Raw genomic sequence first — 17,853 nt, 5'->3', positions numbered from 1 at the left:
AGGGGACATGCAGGAGGCAGCCGATCAATGATTCTCTCTCTTCACTGATTTCTCTATCTCTTTCTCTCTGAAATCAATAAAAATATGTATTTTTTTAAAAGGTAAAGTTGTGGAGTGGAAAGAACATGGGCCTTGGAGTCCTCGCTTTGAATTCTGGATCCGCCTCTTACTGTGCTGTTCACCTTTAGGCAAACCATGACCCTCCTTGGCTCTAAAGCTACAGTGGGGACCCTAAGCTTCCCTCGGGGGGTGTTGGAAGGACTTTAATGTTCGCGTCGATAGAGTCAGCAGCTCAGGAACTGTCCCCTAGGACAGTGATGGCGAACCTATGACACGCGTGTTAGAGGTGAGATGTGAACTCATTTTTTGGGTTGATTTTTCTTTGTTAAATGGCATTTAAATATATAAAATAAAGATCAAAAATGTAAATCTTTGTTTTACTATGGTTGCAAATATCAAAAAATTTCTATATGTGACACGGCACCAGAGTTAAGTTAGGGTTTTTCAAAATGCTGACATGCCGAGCTCAAAAGGTTCGCCATCACTGATCTAGTAAGTGTTCAAAATCCATGGCTGCTTATTCCAGGAAAGACAGACCAAGAGCTCTCATTTTTATCAGATTGTCTCTTGTGCACTGGCTCTTAGGAACTATTTCCATTTTGGAGAAATAACTGTCACAGGAATAACAACCACTTGGACAGCCGCAAGGGATTGGCGGGTACAATACAGGTTTCCTTAGCAGTTACGGCGAAGGCCTGATTGGCAGAAAGGGAACATGAACATTGGGTAATAAACATGAGTAGGTGACAGGCCCAGGACTGAACCGGTCCTGATTCCACGCGGGCTAGTGTAGTGGGAGGTCCTTCATGTGCAGCCCACGCGGGCGTGCCTGCCTCACCTAAGTAGGAGCTGTGGTTCCTGTCTTGCAGGATTTGGTCAAAGGCTTGTTTCGAGAAGATCAGGTGTCCGCTGGACGTCTGCTGAACCACGGTCCCGCTCCAGTCATAAGCCCCTACTGCACCCAGCGTGAGGACGTCCTAAAACCACGGGAAAGGGGGGGTTAGAGCGCGTCACCTCTAAAGCGTGAGAGTTCAGCGTAGGCACAGCGTGGGGACACACTGTCCAGGCTTAAGGGGGGAACTCAGCACGTGAAGTGAGATTAGACACAGGTGTTGACGTATCTCAGAGTTGTTTGAACATGTTTGTGCTGGAGGGCAGCCTCCTCATGGGCTACGCTAGCTCGGGCTCTACTGAGTACGACATTACATGGATAAACCTTTCTAAGGAGCTATAATCAGGGGAGCGCGTAACCATATTCCAATTTCCATTCAAAGGCCCACATTGCAAACGCTGAACAGCTAGAGGGAGCCCCTCGCCTCAGGGATTCGTGAGAGAAGCTCACGGTTGGGTATGCGGCAGCTGAGAGGTGGGGAATGATGCTGACAGAGGAAGGAGGTGGGGCCACTGGCTGCGAACACGCCCCCCCCAGCCCCCATGGTGGGAGGCCCTATCCAGACCCTTCTATTTTCAGCTTTCCTCTTGGCTCCTTCTCAAATGTTCCTCCATCATTTCTCTCCTGTCCCACCTACTTGAAAATAGCACAGGTGCAAACGGTGCCATAGCTGAGACAGTGGACCCAACGTAAGGGAGTTCCCACAGGTCAGCACCGGTGTGGGGAGGGCAGAGGAGACAAGTGACTCTGCCGACTGAAGGGTCCTGGGTTCGATTCCGGTCAAGGGCACGTACCTCGGTTGCAGGCTCCTCCCCAACCCGGGCCCTGGTAGGGGCTCATGCAGGAGGCAACCAATCAATGTGTTTCTCTCACATCGATGTCTCTCTCTGTCTTTCCCTCTTTCTTCTGCTCTCCCTAAAAATCAATGGGAAAATATCCTCAGGTGAGGATTAACAACAAAAAACCCTGTGAAACAGGGAAGGGAGGCATGATGAACCTTCGTGTTTTAGGTGGCAAGTCAGCGATGCCAAGAAACTCAAGGACTGCCCAGCCGGTGTTGCTCAGTGGTGAGCATTGACCTATGAACCAGGAGGTCACAGTTTGATTCCCAGTCAGGGCACATGCCCAGGTTGCACATCCCCAGTGTGGGGGCGTGCAGAAGGCAGCTGATCCATGATACTCTCTCATCATTGATGTGTCTCTCTCTCTCTCCCTCTCCCTTCCTCTCTGAAATCAATAAAACCATATTAAAAAAAAAAAAAGAAAGAAAGAAACTCAGGACTGTGACTGGGAGTGGGAACTGTTGACACACGGGCGGCCACGCCCTCGGAGGTCAGCCCAGGGCAGGTGGCGGGCGGGCACCTGATATACACACCTTTTCGGGAGAGTAATCCGCGCTGAATCCCACTTGGGCCATCTGCATCTGGAAGTTATCGCCTCCTTGCACGGTGCCTGGGAAGTGACAGTTTCCAGAATTCCATCACCGCCAATCATTTTAAAGGAAATTTTCAATCATATACACACACATACACACACACACACACACAATGCTCCGATGTTCAATCAAAAATATCGGGCTGGCAGAGTGGCCAAATCACTGCAAGTATTCCAACAGACGTGGGAATCCACACTGTGTTTTTCCAATTTTAAAAGTATACATGTTTTAGGAAACAAATTCAAGAATTTCAGAAACTATATAACAGTGTAAAAAAGTAAAACGTTTACAGTTATGAAAACTATTTGCAGAGCAAAAAGGTAAAAAACTATTTAGAATTTTAGTAGCTGTCACTGAACCGCCCGGAAGTGTTACACATGTGATCAATGTGAGCAGTAAGTGAGCTGCTCCGCTTCTCCATAATCGCTCCAGAATGAAACGCGACTGGTCTTTGTTATCTCTTAAACACCAAGTAGCAGGGCTGCCATTCAGATTTTTGAATAATTACTGACACTGGGACTACTTTCTTCTGTTTACTGGCTATTTGTGTTTTATCTTTTAAAAACGACTTAGTCGTGTCCTTCGCCTCCTCTTCTCACTGACTCCTCAGAGCTCTTTTCCCAGGAGGCACTCGCAGCGCAGGACGCAGGACGCGGGGACAGGATGGTGGGTCCCGGGAAGGGCCGGGCGGGGCTGCGGGAGGGAGGGCGCTACCTTCGATGCTGAAGATGTGCTCGCCGATGGTGCCCGCCTTCTCCAGCAGCGCGGCTTCGTCGGACACGTTGAAGAAGTACCTCGCGGTGGGGACACTGGCGATCGCTTTGATTTCTTTTATTAGGTTTTTCGTATCGAGGGCATTTCTGTTTAAGTACCCGAGGACCTTGGAAGCAGAGGGAGAGGGAGAAAAGGTCAGAACTGTGGTGCTTCTGCCTCCCTATTCGCACCCCCAGGACCAGGCCCCCTGGAGAGGTAATCCACACCCCACACCCACAGGACCTGTGAACAGGAGGCCCCAGCCCCATTCCCGGTCAGGGCACAGGCCCGGGTTGCAGGTTCGATCCCCAGTGGGGGATTTGCAGGAGGCAGCCCATCCATGAGTCTCTCTCATCATTGATGTTGCTCTCTCTCTCTCTCCTTCTCTCTCTCTGAAATCAATAAAAAAAAATACATTTTTAAGAAGCAAAAACAGTAAACATCTCTTTTTGTGTAAAGCGTCGGGAGCCATGAGGAGGCGGCCTTGGGAGGTGAGGACACAGAGGAGCGTTTACCCCACCCCACCCCCACCCCCACCGACGGGAGGAACGCCTCACCGCGATGCCGAACCGCAGGATGCTGTCCTCGTTGCACTGCGCGATCACGTCCTTCAGCATGGAGCCGTCGTGCGACTCGCCGTCGGTGACAACCACCATGACCTTGGTGGCACCCGGCCGGCCGCCGGCAGCTGCCGTGTAAGCGGAGTCTCTGTGGCCGATCAAATGACAGGCTCACTACAGCGAGGACGTTCCAATGGGCCTGTCCTCAGCCTTGCGACTACGCTGAGCATAACCTGGGGACGCAGCCTGTCTCTCCCGTCCGCAGAGAAGCGGGTAAGGGCGCCCTGCCTGCAGCTGGAGGGAAACAGGAACGCGGAGCTCTGGCCGGGCACTGGCAGGCATGGCCTACGGCCTTCCCCACGTGTACACTGCGGGATGCGTGACCTCTCCTTCTTTGCTATCCCTGAGCTAAGTGTGAGCGCAGGTTACCGCTTCTCTCTGCCTTCCCTCACTTATAGGCGCGATCGCGTGGGGCTCACCTTGCGAACTGAATGGCCTTGAACGTGTTGGTGAGGTCCCCGCCCTTCTGGACCGTCCTGGACATGGCTGCTGTCATCGCAGCTTTGGTTTGAAAGGTGTTCAGGTTGAACACCACTCGGGGCTTGTTGGCGTACTGAATGAGGCCCACCTGCGGGAGAGCAGACGTTCCCAGACGCTGGTCAGTAAGTTAGAAGCCATGCTATTTGGCCAATAGAGTGAAAACCAAAAGTGCGTTTAGATGTAGGCTGAGAGCTTAAGGGAGCCATTTTCCACTTTGTTTGTAAGGCCAGTTTTTTTCTTCCAGCGAAATGACTCCTCTGTTGGAGGCTGTACGTCAAGCACGTCACACTCGCAGCCGCATGCGGCCCACCACAAATATTTCTGCAGCCCAGCCAATATAACGGTAAGAAATATTGTCATGAAAATTTCATAACTTCATTTTTACAGTATCCTGTTATACACAATTATTAGTAATGAACTACAGCATTTGCTAATGACTGATGACTATTCATTTGTATTCATTTCCCTTACGCGCGGGTGCACCATTTCCCTCCACGAACACTAGCAGCGAATATTTTAGCAGCCGGTGGCCACGTCATTAGTCTTGGACTGACTTGTTTGATGTGCGCAACAGGAAATACTTCACTTTCAGAGAACAAGAAAAATAGGTTTATTTGCGTTACGCTTGTTAATTTGTGCAGTTATTCAGTGTCTGGTTAAGTTAATGTTCAAGAAAAAATATTAATTTTTATTAAAATGTTCTATTATTTTATAACTATCACTCATTTATTTCAGCATGTACTCAGCATGTCTCTATCACAATAAACCTACGTTTCTATGAAAATGGAAGCTTTTGTTTTTTTGTGCCACATGCACTTACACCTTGTTCATCTGGCCCGTGGCAGCCTCGGAGTCTGACGCGCTTGCTGTACATGTATAGCAACAGCACTGAGCGACAAGCAGGACTAAGTGCTATCAGATACGATTTGGCCCTCAGGAGTAATAGCTGTAAATGTTAAGCACTGCCCTATAGTATTTTAATGTGGGTAAATACTACAATAAAGTTCATACCAAAAAGATAAAAGTGATAAAAACATTTTAATTAATGACGGATGCAAACATGTAAACAACGGTGAGCAGCTGTGGATGGGAGAGAACATCTCACCAATCCAGGAAAATTATATAATGAGCAAAGAATAAGGTTCAAGCCCTGGCTGGTTTTGCTGGGTGGATAGAGCGTCAGGCTGCGGACTAAAGGGTCCCAGGTTTGATTCCAGTCAAGGGCACATTGAGCCTGGATTGGGGGCTCAATCCCCAATGAGGGGATGCAGGAGGCAGCCAATCAATGTTTCTCTCTCATAATTGATGTTTCTATCTCTCCCTCCCTTTCCCTTCCTCTCTGAAATCAATAAAAAATATATTTAATAATAATAATAAGCGTTCAAGACAAGTGATTACTGCTCATAATCGATGCAGTCACTTCGGTTGTGTTTACTGTGCGGGATTTCCTCTCATCGCACTTCAGGTCTGAGACGCCACCTGTGCGGGCGGCCTGGAGCCTCTGGGCTTCAGAGAAACGCTTCAGAGTCTGATCTGAGAGCTGAGACAGAAGAACTTCTCAACAAATGTTGGGCATGTCACCCTAATCCTTCAGCTCAGGGGTGGGGAATGTCCGGCCTGGCCCAGCCAAGGCCTTCAGGGTGAGTTAATGAAATGACCGAATAGAGCAGCGAATTTTTAGGTTGATAATTGGCCCCAGAATGAGTTATAAACATCCAAACGGCCCTTGGCTGAGAAAAGGTTCCCCACTCTTGCTTTAGATCAAGAGGCTCAAACACTTCTTTTCACTTCTTTTACTGTCCTTGCTCCCAGCACCGAAATCACCCTGGATGCCTGGGGCTCCCGGAGCCGGAAGTGGGGTGAGAGGCCGCTGGCCCAGGGGCTCTGACACCCTATCCTGTGTCAGAAAGGTGAAGGGGCGGGGCCTGGAGGGCTCAGTTCCATCAGCACTTTCTCGAGGTGGAGAAAATACAGCACCGACCGCTGGTTTTAGGTTTTGTAAGACCTGAGAGCGAGAGAAGGACCCCCAAAAATGGGGAGTCTAACATGAGAAGACAGGACCCAGCCCTGAGCTTTGGGGTGAGGAAGGGGAGAGCTGAGCAGGAGGTTTGAGATGAGGTCTAATGGGGTGTCCCGGACCCCGCTGACAGCAGTCCCTGGGCTGCTACAGCCAGAATGAGCCTGGAGTGGCAGAGCCAATAGGAAAGGAAGAAAAATCCCCAGAACTTTCAAAATAAGGGCTATTCCCTTTTCCAGAAGCAGAAAGTGTTGCTCCTGAGTTCCTGGTGCCCGTCCCCAGAAGACAGAAAAGCAAATTCAAGACTCCTTCCAGCAGCGGTCGCCAGCCTTTCGGAACCCACGGGCCACCAGTGTCCGCAGACCACCGGTGGCGACCGCTGCCTTAAAGCACAGAGAACTACGCAAAGTTAGTGAAGAGGCCTGTCCTGTGTAGGAAGGAGGGGAGACTGGATAACAGACTAGATGAAACATAATAAGAGACCATAACGTAACATAAAGTGGAGTTATGCTGTCTACAGACTTATTTATAAAAATCCCAGAGTTCCAGCATAACTGTAGCAGCAAGGCGTAAAAAAGAGTCATTATCGGTCCAAGTAGGTGCAAAGGAAAGATACATATCTGAGTTTAAAATACATCAATAAATTTATGAGTTAGAGGATGAAAACAGTAAGCAACTAACGAGGGTGAAAATGGTATCCCCATGTCTGACGCTGTCAGAAACAGGATCCCAGCTCAAAGACCAGCCGTGGGCGAAGTGACGCGCAGAATAGCGCAAGCAGTACAAGCGCATTTCACTCTCCAGGTCGGCACTGAGTGCAGTCAACTGGGGACCTGGCAAACGCAAAGGCGAAGACTTCACACCCAACACTACTTCTCGAGAAGAAAGCCGCGGGTGAATGCATGTGCTATTGACGTCCGTACCTGTGTCTTCGAGGGGCCTATATCCAGGCCTTGCACAAATTTTTCCAGAAAGTTCTTTACTGCCACCCAGGGGTAGATACTGTTGGATTCATCGCACACAACCACCACGTCGATGAAGGAAGTGCAGGCTGCACAGGGAAGAGGAGAAACAGATTTCTGAAGTCACTAAAAATGAAGCGGTAACCGAGAGCTGAGGGGTCGGGGGTGCCCACACGTTTCCCTGCCTTGAATGGCGGCACCGCCCGGGCCCGCCGCGCACGCTTCACTCACTCTGCACCGCCGGCGAGAAGCTGCCCAAGAGCTGGAAGTCGGGGCTGACGTCGGAACAAACCCCAGTGGTGTAGTACTGGCTTCCGCACTGCTGTGCCCACAGGGGCCCGCATGTCTGAAGAAAACGAGAACAGTGACAGGACGTGGAAACCATTAGACCCCACTTCCCCATCTGAGACTCACGCCCATCCCTATCCCCTGCAAGCACCAGGCATTGCCAAGGCCTGGGATTAACAAGTCAAAATGCCTTTGATTATTTGTGAACTCAAAGGAACTGACCAACAAAATAAGACCCGAAGCAGAGAACAGACTGACCCGCCCCGACGTGGAGTTGCGGGGATGAGAAGAGACACACCGAAGAACGTATCTACTTATAGGCACAGCCCATAGACACAGGCAATAAGGGGTGAAGACCTCGGCTGGGGGTAGGGACTGGAAGGAGGGAGAAAAATGGGAGACATCTGTAATACTATCAACAATAAAAAACATATTTTAAAAAATGCCTTTGTGTGACAGGGCGAAGGGCAGACAGGAGGGAGGGAGTGGTGGGGAGGAGCTGTGGCCAATGGCAGGCTTCGGGAGGCGGGACTCTGGCACCCCCGGGGCAGGTGTCAGTGCAGGGGGACCCACCGGGTCACCCACCAAACCAGATAAAGGGGTGCTCCCATCCCAGGGGACACCCAGGAGGAAAATGAGTGCAGAGCTTTATGTGCAAAGTGAAGACGACCACGCTGCCTGTCTTGAAGGCTGTTGTGAAGGTTACATGGGTCTCTAGGTATGAAACACCCAGAACAGCGCTGGGCCAACAGCAAGGCGGTGGGACTGTCGGCAGCATCCTACGTGGTCTTTCCGGAACGCGGGCCCCTCCTGTCCCCTCCATGTGGAGTATCAGCAGAAACCACAAACCCACATCCCCCAGGGCCAGGCAGGGAACCCAGAGGAGAGCTCGGGCCAGGGATAGAGGCCAAGGTGCATGAGGAGGTCACCCCGCACACGCAGGGGCAGGGCACCCTGGCTCCGCCCAGGGACAGCCAGGCCACCCACATTCTCAAGGAGAGTCGGAGAAGACAAATTTCGTGTGAAAATCCACAGTTTCAAAAAAACCACTCTGCTAACCCACTGCAGGCGAGGCTCACGGGCTGCCCGTGTTTAGCTTTGCTGGGGAGCAGTTCCCTGAGGACATCGGGGTCCATGTCCACTCCCCCAAACCTGCGGTCACTAGGCTGGCCGGGCCTGCGTGCCCACACCCGGTACTCCACCCTGAGTCCCCCCATCAGCCCAACCCCCAACCTCCCACCCGCCGGCCCTGAGAGCCAGGACCCCCCGAGTCAGTCACACGGGAAATGCGGCTCAGACAGCATGGGAATCGTTAGATGGAAAAGGGAGACCGTGGGGAAGAGCCGTCCAGTCAAGAGCTTAAACAGGAGGCTACAGAGCTCACCGTGAAGCTGTGGACCAATCACTAAAACGGAACCGAAAAGTGCGGTCTTGCAAAAAGCCGCTGGAAGAATAAAAGGAAATTTATTGGACCTGGTTTAACCTTTGGGAGCGGGCAGCTGCTGTGGTAATTTTTCATGCTGGTCATTTTTCAAGGTTGGTTTTCCCTATAAAAGGGTTCATTTTTCCAATTATGGGAAAAATCGTAATTGATACCTTTGGCAATTTACTAGATAACAGACACCAATCACTGATTCCTAGATCCCCACCCCCACCCCCCTCATTGGATTTTCCTGATCATCTTGAAAAATAATAACTCATGAAGTATTCAAAAAAACTTTTTAAGCAAAGGAAAACAGCACCAAGAAGTTGAAATTCAAATGTGCCAGTTGCCACTGCCAGAACCATTCCTGCTTTAAGCCCAGAATTCAAGAAGGCTCAAAAAAAATGTGATGATTGTCTGTCTTTTCCACAGAAGTCCTGAGAGGATCTTAAAATTTTGATCTCTTACGTATGTAAAGGAAACTGGCTTTTTTCTTTCTTCTTCTTTTTTTCTCCCTCTCACACACCTCTCTCTTCTTCCCTCCCTCCCTTCCTCTCTTGGCACATGGCTAAATTAATCTCTCAAATTCTCTTGCAACTTCATTTTACTCCGTCTGAAGTTACAGGTTAAAAACTTTTGAAGCACATTCCATAATCCCCGTGTCTCAATATATTTCTCTTTCTGAATTTATTCAACTTTAAAAACAAAGAAGCAAAAAAAAAAAAAGGTGAAGGCGATCCATTATAAGGACTTAGAGGTATCAGAAAGCATGGCGATCCATGGCAACATCCATCCACGCGTTGATGCAACACGTATCATAAGCAAAACCGGATTCCCTTAGGGGTACAAAGTCTGTCTGAATCCTAACATCTATTGGTGAAAGTAGAAGGACATGGCTCAAAATCGATTCTATTTTCAGAAGAAGCCAGCTATACACTGAGGCTTTTAGGTTAGCATGTCCTAGGTGAAACTAACGTAAAGTTAAGCTTCTAAGACTCTTCTAACATGACAATACAACTCGGATACACCTGTAAGAGCTGGTGGGAATGTGAAATAAAACTAGGTTTTTATTTGCCTTTAATCTCTTCCTGTGTGGTGCAATGGTTTTCACCTTTTATATAGCCCCATCTTTTCAACAATTTCCCACAGTATTTCTTGGGTTAGTTCTAAGCTCAGAAATCCTTCCCTCTCTCAGAAAGACCCCACTGTCTATGTGTCTATGGCAACTCTTCACGTCACTCACAGTGTGTTTGGATGTGACGTTATGAACAGTCGACTGGCCCAGGGCCTTGTTAAGCAAGGCCTTCTCCCTCGCTGTGATGTCTCCCAGCACCCCAGGAAGTAAATTCGAGGAAACACCGACGTGAAAGAAGAAGGGAGACTGAGCCACACCTCCGCTAGCACCAGATTAGCAGACACCAGAGGAAACGAAACACAGACGTGCGTTCCAGCTCTCAGACCTCCTTTCGGAATCAGCAGCACCTGCCCCGCTGGTCCCCGCGGGGAGGAGCCCTTCTCAACGGAGACCAGGCGCCCTTCCCAGGGCCACAGGCTCCGCTCCTCTCACTCCCCTTTCCAGAACATTCTGGGCAGTGGTTGTGCCGAGGATCTGAAGAGGTTTGCCCATCAGCAGGAGGCTCCTGGCGGGGACAGCCACACAGCGTGACAGTGCACCCCCAGGTCTGCCTCCCGGGGGGCTGGGGAGACGCGTGACAGTGCACCCCCAGGTCTGCCTCCCGGGGGAGGGGGGTTGGGGAGATGCTGAGCGCACGCGTCCCGGAGAAGGACGGGGTTAAGGATGGGGCCTGAGAAGGGGACACTCACGAGAAACCCTCCGGTGCCCGTGTTCCTGGCGAGTGTCAGGCCGAGGCTCATGTTGGCTTTTATCTCCGTCACGTTGGGGATGCTCACGGAAGCTTCAAGGGAAAAGCGAAAGCGCGTTACGTTTCCTGCCTTCATTGCAGCTGCTGGAAAGCCCAGGCGCACGCCCGCTTCTGTGTAGCGCTGAGCTCCGTGCCGCCCGTCGAGTGCCATCTGCACGTGACCAGCGCAGGGGCGTGAGCGACCTCGGTGACCGGCAGCTCACTCACCTGCGAGGCTGGGCAGTGAGCTGTGGGGGTGGGTCTGGAGGAGGCAGTACCCGGAGGCCTTGCCATTGAACAATGTCACAGCGCCGGCCAAGCCAAACACATCGGAGCGCAGCTCTGGCTTCCAGTTTGCCTTCCCTGTTCTTTCCAAGGCCCGAATACTCTACCTAATGCTCCGTTCTGCACCCAAAATAAATACCCGTAGAGCACTATGAGGAAGGACCATATGGCCCGGCTGGCGGGGCTCAGGGGCTGAGCATCGACCTAGGAACCAGGAGGTCAGGGTTCGATTCCCGGTCAGGGCACATGCCGGATTGCAGGCTCCATCCCCAGTGGGGGGCGTGCAGGAGGCAGCTGATCCATGATTCTCTCTCCTCAATGATGTCTCTCTCTCTTCCCCCACCCCACTTCCTCTCTGAAATCATTAAAAATATATATTTTTTAAAAAGAAAGCCATATAGTCAAATCTGGCTCAAAGCAATAATGAGCCGACTTTGGAAGGAGAGCCCGAGACTAGCCCGTCACATGATAAATCTCTCCAGCCCGTTGCCCGGAAGTGCCAGCTCGGCCTCTTGCGGTTACCTGGAGGGGAGGCCCTAGAGGAATTCCCTTTCCCTGTTTCTGAGAGGAGGGAGCCACTTCCCAGGGACCAGGGAGAACTCCACCCACTTCGCTCCGCTCTTGACTGACAGTCCCTGCCTCTGACCGCCTCCCTATGAATAGGACCGGCTCCTTTGGGTCAGAAAAGCTCTGTTTTCCTAACTCTGCTCACCACTCTCCTCTGGAAATGGAGTCCCCTTTCCCTCCTTGACCCTGGTCACCTCACACGTGCTCCTAAGCCTCGCTCTCCCGTCAGCCCTGTCGGGGTGATGCCCCAGCCAAGACAGTGTCAAAACAGGGCGACATGGCTTCCGCAGAGAAAAACAGGAGAACTTCTGTGCGTATGGTTTTACTTTTTAAATTTGTTATTTATAATTTTTAAAAAATAGAATGTATGCCTCTGGGGTGAGTGTTTAAAAGCTAGAGGTGTTATGGAACGTTGGGGCTGGTAGAATAAAACTTTTGAGCACTCACCCCGAGATATGTTTTTATTTTTAGAAACTGTACATTTACACGTGCCTGCAGCGAGGGGGAGGGTTGCAGACGTCTGGAGAGCACGGATCTAGATGACCCCCCACCCCAGCCACGGGCCCTATTGGCACTCACCCCACTGCACTGAAACTGGCGTTACTGAGCGCCTGCTAGACCCAGAAATGGTGCTGGCAGCCAGGGAGACAGGGATGGGTCAGAAACACCCGCCCTGGTCTCTAAGCCTTTGCCACTGGTTTGAATCTCTCCTTCCCTCGATTTCCACAGCACTGTTTCCCTAACCCATGCCTTCTTTTTTTTTAATGTGTTTTTATTGATGTCAGAGAGGAAGGGAGAGGGAGTGAGAGACAGAAACATCCATGATGAGAGAATCACGGATCGGCTGCCTCCTGCACGCCCCACACTGGGCATCGAGCCGGCAACCTGGGCCTGGGCCCTGACCGGGAAGCAAACTCTGGCCTCCTGGGTCGTGGGTAGGTGCTCAAGTCCTGAGCCCCGCGGCCGCGCCACGCCTTGGGTCCTCAGGGCTCCGTGACCCCTCGGCACTGGCTCTTTCGACTGATGACGAGGAAGGAATTGAGCAACATGTGACCTGCCCCGGGACGTGCTGTGTGGAAGCGTGACTCACTCAGGCTTCCAGTAACTTTTAGTAGCTTCGCATTAATAGAAAGCGTCTGCGATGAGGGAATGAAAACAGCATCCCAAGCATTTCACATCATTCCCGGGTGCGAATGTTCTTATCAGAATGGAGTCATTCAGACACAGCGCCCCGACGTCAGCCTCAGGACTGACATCTCTACGCTTCATGGGGTGTCTTTTGGGGAGAGGGAGTGGGGGGTTTGGGCAGCCTTCGATTTCTGTAAATTATCAGAAAAACGCTCCTGAACGCGGGTGGGAACCGGCTCCCGCCTGGGGGCGGCCGGTGCAGGGGGCAGCCCGTTCCCACGCGTCTCAGTGAACCAGCCTTCCCACTCGGAGGGAGATCTGGCTACAGTTGGGCCAATACAACCGAGGACAGGAAGGCCAGGAAAGCTGCCTGCAGTTCTTTCAGACGAACCACGACGGGTCCTGCTACTTTTCCATCGTGTGTAACACAGCAGGTTCCACTAGCTGTGGGAAACCGCGCTGCCGCCCGCAGCTCACCTTGCAAATTGAGCTTCTCGCACGCGGCCGTGGGCAGGTGGAGCGGGCATCTGTACACGTCGCCCATGCGGTTGTCCGGGGAGCCACTCCACGGCGAGCCGACCAGCAACCTGCGGACGGGAGTGCGTCCTCATGAGATATGAGATGTTAGCGAGTGCTTCCCACAGAGAACGCTGACCGCAGAGCCGCGGAGAACCACCTTCGATGTCCACTTCTCACGACTCGTCCTATTTGTTCAGCTATAAATCGGTCTCCTTCCTTCCTCTCTGCTCCTCAGGGGGCTGGGCGGGGCCTGCAATGCGGCTGTCTGGCCCGGCGCCCTGGGAGCCTCTCTGAGCAGAGCTGAGCAATGGGCACATAACACCAGCCCCAATGGCAGCCGCACGGAAAGGATTTGGTTATCTGTCTATGAAACTTAAATCCTTCCATAAGCCATTGGTATAAATATTTTACCCATTAAACAGCATGTGCCCCAGGCTGCGTTGCAGTGGATTAAAAAGAGCCCAAGGCACACTTCTGTTTACTTAATCTGATAAAACTGTTTAAAATACGTGACAACTAAACCAATAATACAGATGAATGACAAGATATGGGTAAGTTCCCCTCTGGAACAAAGACGAGGCTGGTTGAAGCATGGAGGTGGCCGTCAGCATTCTTAGCAGAGGGGACCAGGACAATCCTGGGAGCAGGAAAACACGGAGCATGTGAGAGACTGTCCCTGGGTCCATAGTAAGTCCCCCTTATTCGGCTGAATTATTCTGGAGGGAATCTCGACTTTCCTAAATCTGCCCGACAGGAAGAGGAGAGAGGCTGGTGTATTTACCCAGAGGATTTCATGTGACAACTGGAGAGGAGGAGGCAGGCGAGGAGAGAGTGGGACGGGTCGGGACAGGATAAGCGAATGGGGGCAGGGGGGAGGGCCCTGCGGGGCGTGGCCAGCCTCTGCAGGCGTGGACTGCACCCATGCAGACAGACAGGCAGACCAACAGCAGCTGATCCCTGCCTGGGAGTGCTCTGCAGGGAGCTGGCTGCCCTCCAGGGCTGCCCAGAATAGCGCTCACCGGCCACTTACCTTGCGGCCAGTGATTATGAAGAATTCCAAAACAGAGCGGTTCGCCCACCCCCTGAAATTCTTTGTCAGGTGGGTAAACAGTGTTTAAGGCGGTCTGGGTTGTTTTGCACCCACAGTCCCAGGCTGTTGTAAATGCCTCCCTTGGTCTTTGAGTCTCTAAACTCCCCACTGTCCCTTCAGTACTAGCAAGGTCCCAGGGTTTACAGCAGGTGCTTAACATGGTCCTCTTAGATCCAGCAAATGCTGATTGCGGTCCCGGGGGCTGACACAGTTCACAGCTCCGGGGTACTGTTCCCACATGAACGGGGTGCCCTGGCCCTGTCCACCCCGGGAGGGTGCACGTGGGGCCAACCCTGCTGTGGCCAGACTTGATTCAGCCACTGGGATACCTCGGTGAATACGCCAGTCAACACGTCCTGGCCACGCCCGGCTGGTGTGCTCAGTGGTTGAGCATGGTCCCCAGTGTGGGGCCTGCGGGAGGCAGCCAATCGATGATTCTCTCTCATCATTGATGTTTCTCTCTCTCTCCCTCCCCCTTCCTCTCTGAAATCAATAAAAAAATATTTTTAAAAATATACGTGCATTTAAAACATTTTATCTCTATTTTCACTCATCTACCCAGGTTTGTTCTTTATTACCCCTGTCCGTTTCGGGAAACTATGGAAACTGTGTCTGCGTCCCCTCATTTGCAAAGGGGGCAATGATTTTGCAAAGCTCTCAGGAGCATTACGAGTATTCTGCGTCTGGAGAAGAAAGAACACCCAATGAATACCGGGCACTGTTATGCCAACATCCCATATATATGCCAGTCTGCGGTCTGCGCTAGAGCTGAATGCTTCCTTGTTAGTGTTTATCTAACATTCTGCTGCAGACAGTCCATTACATTTACAACACACGGAGCTTAGTTACGTGTCTCCTTAATTCTAACCGTGATGTGAGCTCACACAGAGATGGGTGTTTTGGGGCCGTGACACAGGTTCATTCTCGTCCCCTTTTCTGCAGGAACGTCTCGGGAACAAAGGAACTGTTCCTGCAGCTGGAAATACCCGGCTTATCAGCCAGGCCCGGCCTCAGCGGCTGCACGAGCTCACAGCGCTGTCATAGAATGAGCTCAGCTTGTGCTGGGGGAGGCCTCACGGAGACAAACAGCCCAGTGTGTCTCCCCGGCACGCCCAGGAAGCGACCTGACACCCCCCCCCCTCCGCCCCCGCGCATTGTGTGCGATAAGGATCATGTCACTGCACTTGAACTTCCACGGGGACGACCCAGGAGAGTGCACAAGCCACAGGTTCACAGGGGACGGGGCGCTCAGGGGCTGTGCTCAGGGTCACCTGCCCTGGGAACCAGCCGGCTCCCCTGAGACGGCTCAGAAGGCTCTGGAACTCTCGAAGCTGGGTCACCACTACTTCCAGAGTAAATTCCTCAGCGTAGTAAAAGGGTAATGGATAAAACCAGGACCAGGTTGTGCTAAAGCCTCATAGATGCCAAGGTAAAAACGTGCCTATACATTCACATTCACCTGGGCTGTGCACAGCTGGACTTGGACTTCACAGGGATCTCAGAATGACCAGAGCCCTGAGCGAGGAGCCGGGAGGAATGAAGGGCTGAGAGGGGCAGTTGGGGCTCAGCAAAGAGTGAGTGAGCAGAGCAACCCCAAGCAGCAGCTTACCAACAGTCCGGGGGGGATCAAATCAAGCTGTGCATGTGTGTGCACACGCACGTGTGCGTGTGTGCATGCATGTGAGTGTGTCTGAGCATATGTGGCCAATGGCAGGCTTCGAGAGGTGGAACCAGATAAAGGGGTGCTTCCATCCCAGGGGACACCCAGGAGGAAAATGAGTGCAGAATGAATATGCATGCAAGCAAGTGTGTCTGAGCACATGTGCATGTGAGTGCACATGTGTGCGTGCATGTGAGTGTGCGTCCGCGCACGTGTGCATGCATGTGTGCCTGTTTGTGTGTGTGCATGTGTGTGTGTTATGGATACAAGGTCTAAAGACAAGGACTTACAGTTACTACAGGAATTCGCTTTCTGAGCCTGAGTGAACTTGACCGCTACAGAGGGAAAGCTGATGCCCAAGCAGCCCCGCCCACACCTGCTCCGCCCCTGAGGTCCACGGAACTGTCATCCTCAGGAGTGGGAGGGATCAGTGCCACTGTCCACACACACACACACACACACACACACACACACACACACGGACAGTTCCGGACGCCCGGTCTCATGCAGGTCCCGGCGCCTGGGCGGCTGACGGTGCTCATTCTCGCCGCGGCCACCGGCCCTGCAGGGGGAGCACCGGGGCCTGGACTTGGGTGTGTGCCCTTGACAACAGCTTGGAGGCGGGAAGGACTGGTGTGCTGAGGGCAGAAGCAGCCAGGGCACTGGAGCCCGTGACCGGGAAGGGGAAACAGGAGATGGAGCGGCTGGAGACCAGGCCGTGCCGCAGGCTTCGAGGACTTTGACTTATTCCGACTGCCGTGGGCAGCCTCAGGGGGCGTTGGTCCGGCAGTGCCGACTCCTGTTTGAAAAGTTCCCCCTGGCTTCAGGGAGGAGAGGGAGGAGGTGCTGAGAAGCTGCGGGCCGTGGGCTCAGGTGTCTGGGGGGAGGGCCGACAGGACTGGCCCTGGATGCCACATGGGGAAGGGGAGAGGAAGAGGAGTTGGGGACTTGGGGCCTCTGCGGCTGGTGCGGGAATCAGACAGCTGCTCCTCCACAGCCCAGTGCGCCATGCGCCTCTATCAGGCCCTAGAGCAGATGTGACAGGCGTCTGCAGCTCAGGACAGAGCAGGGATGGAGCCGCCACATCGGCATCAGCAAGTGTGTCCCTGCATTCCAAGGCCAAACTACACAACCACACGCCTTTGTGTCTTTAGCCTCCTAGGGTCTATGGTTCTCAAAGGATAAGGAGATACTTGTTAGAGATATTCTCTCTCTCTCTCTCTCTTTCTCTCTCTCTCTCTCTCTCTCTCATCTCATCTCTTGTCTTCTCTCTCCCTCTCCCCCCACCTCCCGAACCCCAAATGATGACAGTGATTGCTCTCGTGGGCCCTGGTGTCCACCCAGACTGCTCTGACTCTTCAGGCGTCTGAGAGACTCTCTGGCACCGCATTCCTTCCCGAGGCTCTGGCATCGGGGACTGCTCTTCCGCAGCCTCTTCACCTCCACCCCCGAGACCTGGCTCAGGATTCGCCTCGGCCACGGCCCCTCCAGAGACCCGCTGCCCTCTCCGGTGGCCACTTCCTCTCGCCCTGTCGCAGGCAGCCATGCTCCACAGCGTGAACTCCCTGGACGCTGTGACCCTTTGGCTGCTTTCCTAGAGCATCCGACAGACGCTCACGCAGGAAGAAGGCCATGAATGGCAGCTCTCGGGCGACAGGCCCACGGCAGCCGTTCATCACGGCGAAGACCCTGGCTGGGAAGCTCGCGGGGAGTCCTCTGCGGCCCCAGCGGGGGAGGGTCCCTCAGGACTCCTGTCCACCTGGGGGCAGCAACTCCGGCGGAGTGGACCCAGGGCTCTTCTGCCTAAAGACA

At 52.7% G+C, this 17,853-nt stretch overlaps 1 protein-coding gene across 1 annotated transcript in view; it reads right to left on the bottom strand.

The window, feature by feature from the left end:
* Window positions 1-17,853, bottom strand: part of ITGA2 (integrin subunit alpha 2) — a 64,652-nt gene that overhangs the window by 29,262 nt on the left and 17,537 nt on the right. Inside the window, exons 3-11 of the mRNA XM_059695017.1 lie at window positions 13,250-13,359; window positions 10,755-10,846; window positions 7,451-7,565; window positions 7,181-7,308; window positions 4,180-4,328; window positions 3,698-3,848; window positions 3,102-3,267; window positions 2,328-2,404; window positions 899-1,037 (exon numbers count right to left, since the gene is read on the bottom strand). Coding sequence (XP_059551000.1) covers window positions 899-1,037; window positions 2,328-2,404; window positions 3,102-3,267; window positions 3,698-3,848; window positions 4,180-4,328; window positions 7,181-7,308; window positions 7,451-7,565; window positions 10,755-10,846; window positions 13,250-13,359 — 1,127 coding nt within the window. The remainder of the gene's footprint in view (window positions 1-898; window positions 1,038-2,327; window positions 2,405-3,101; window positions 3,268-3,697; window positions 3,849-4,179; window positions 4,329-7,180; window positions 7,309-7,450; window positions 7,566-10,754; window positions 10,847-13,249; window positions 13,360-17,853) is intronic.

The sequence above is a fragment of the Myotis daubentonii genome, chromosome 4 (assembly GCF_963259705.1).
Source record: "Myotis daubentonii chromosome 4, mMyoDau2.1, whole genome shotgun sequence".
Lineage (NCBI taxonomy): Eukaryota > Metazoa > Chordata > Mammalia > Chiroptera > Vespertilionidae > Myotis > Myotis daubentonii.
This window is presented reverse-complemented; position numbering and strand designations above follow the sequence as displayed.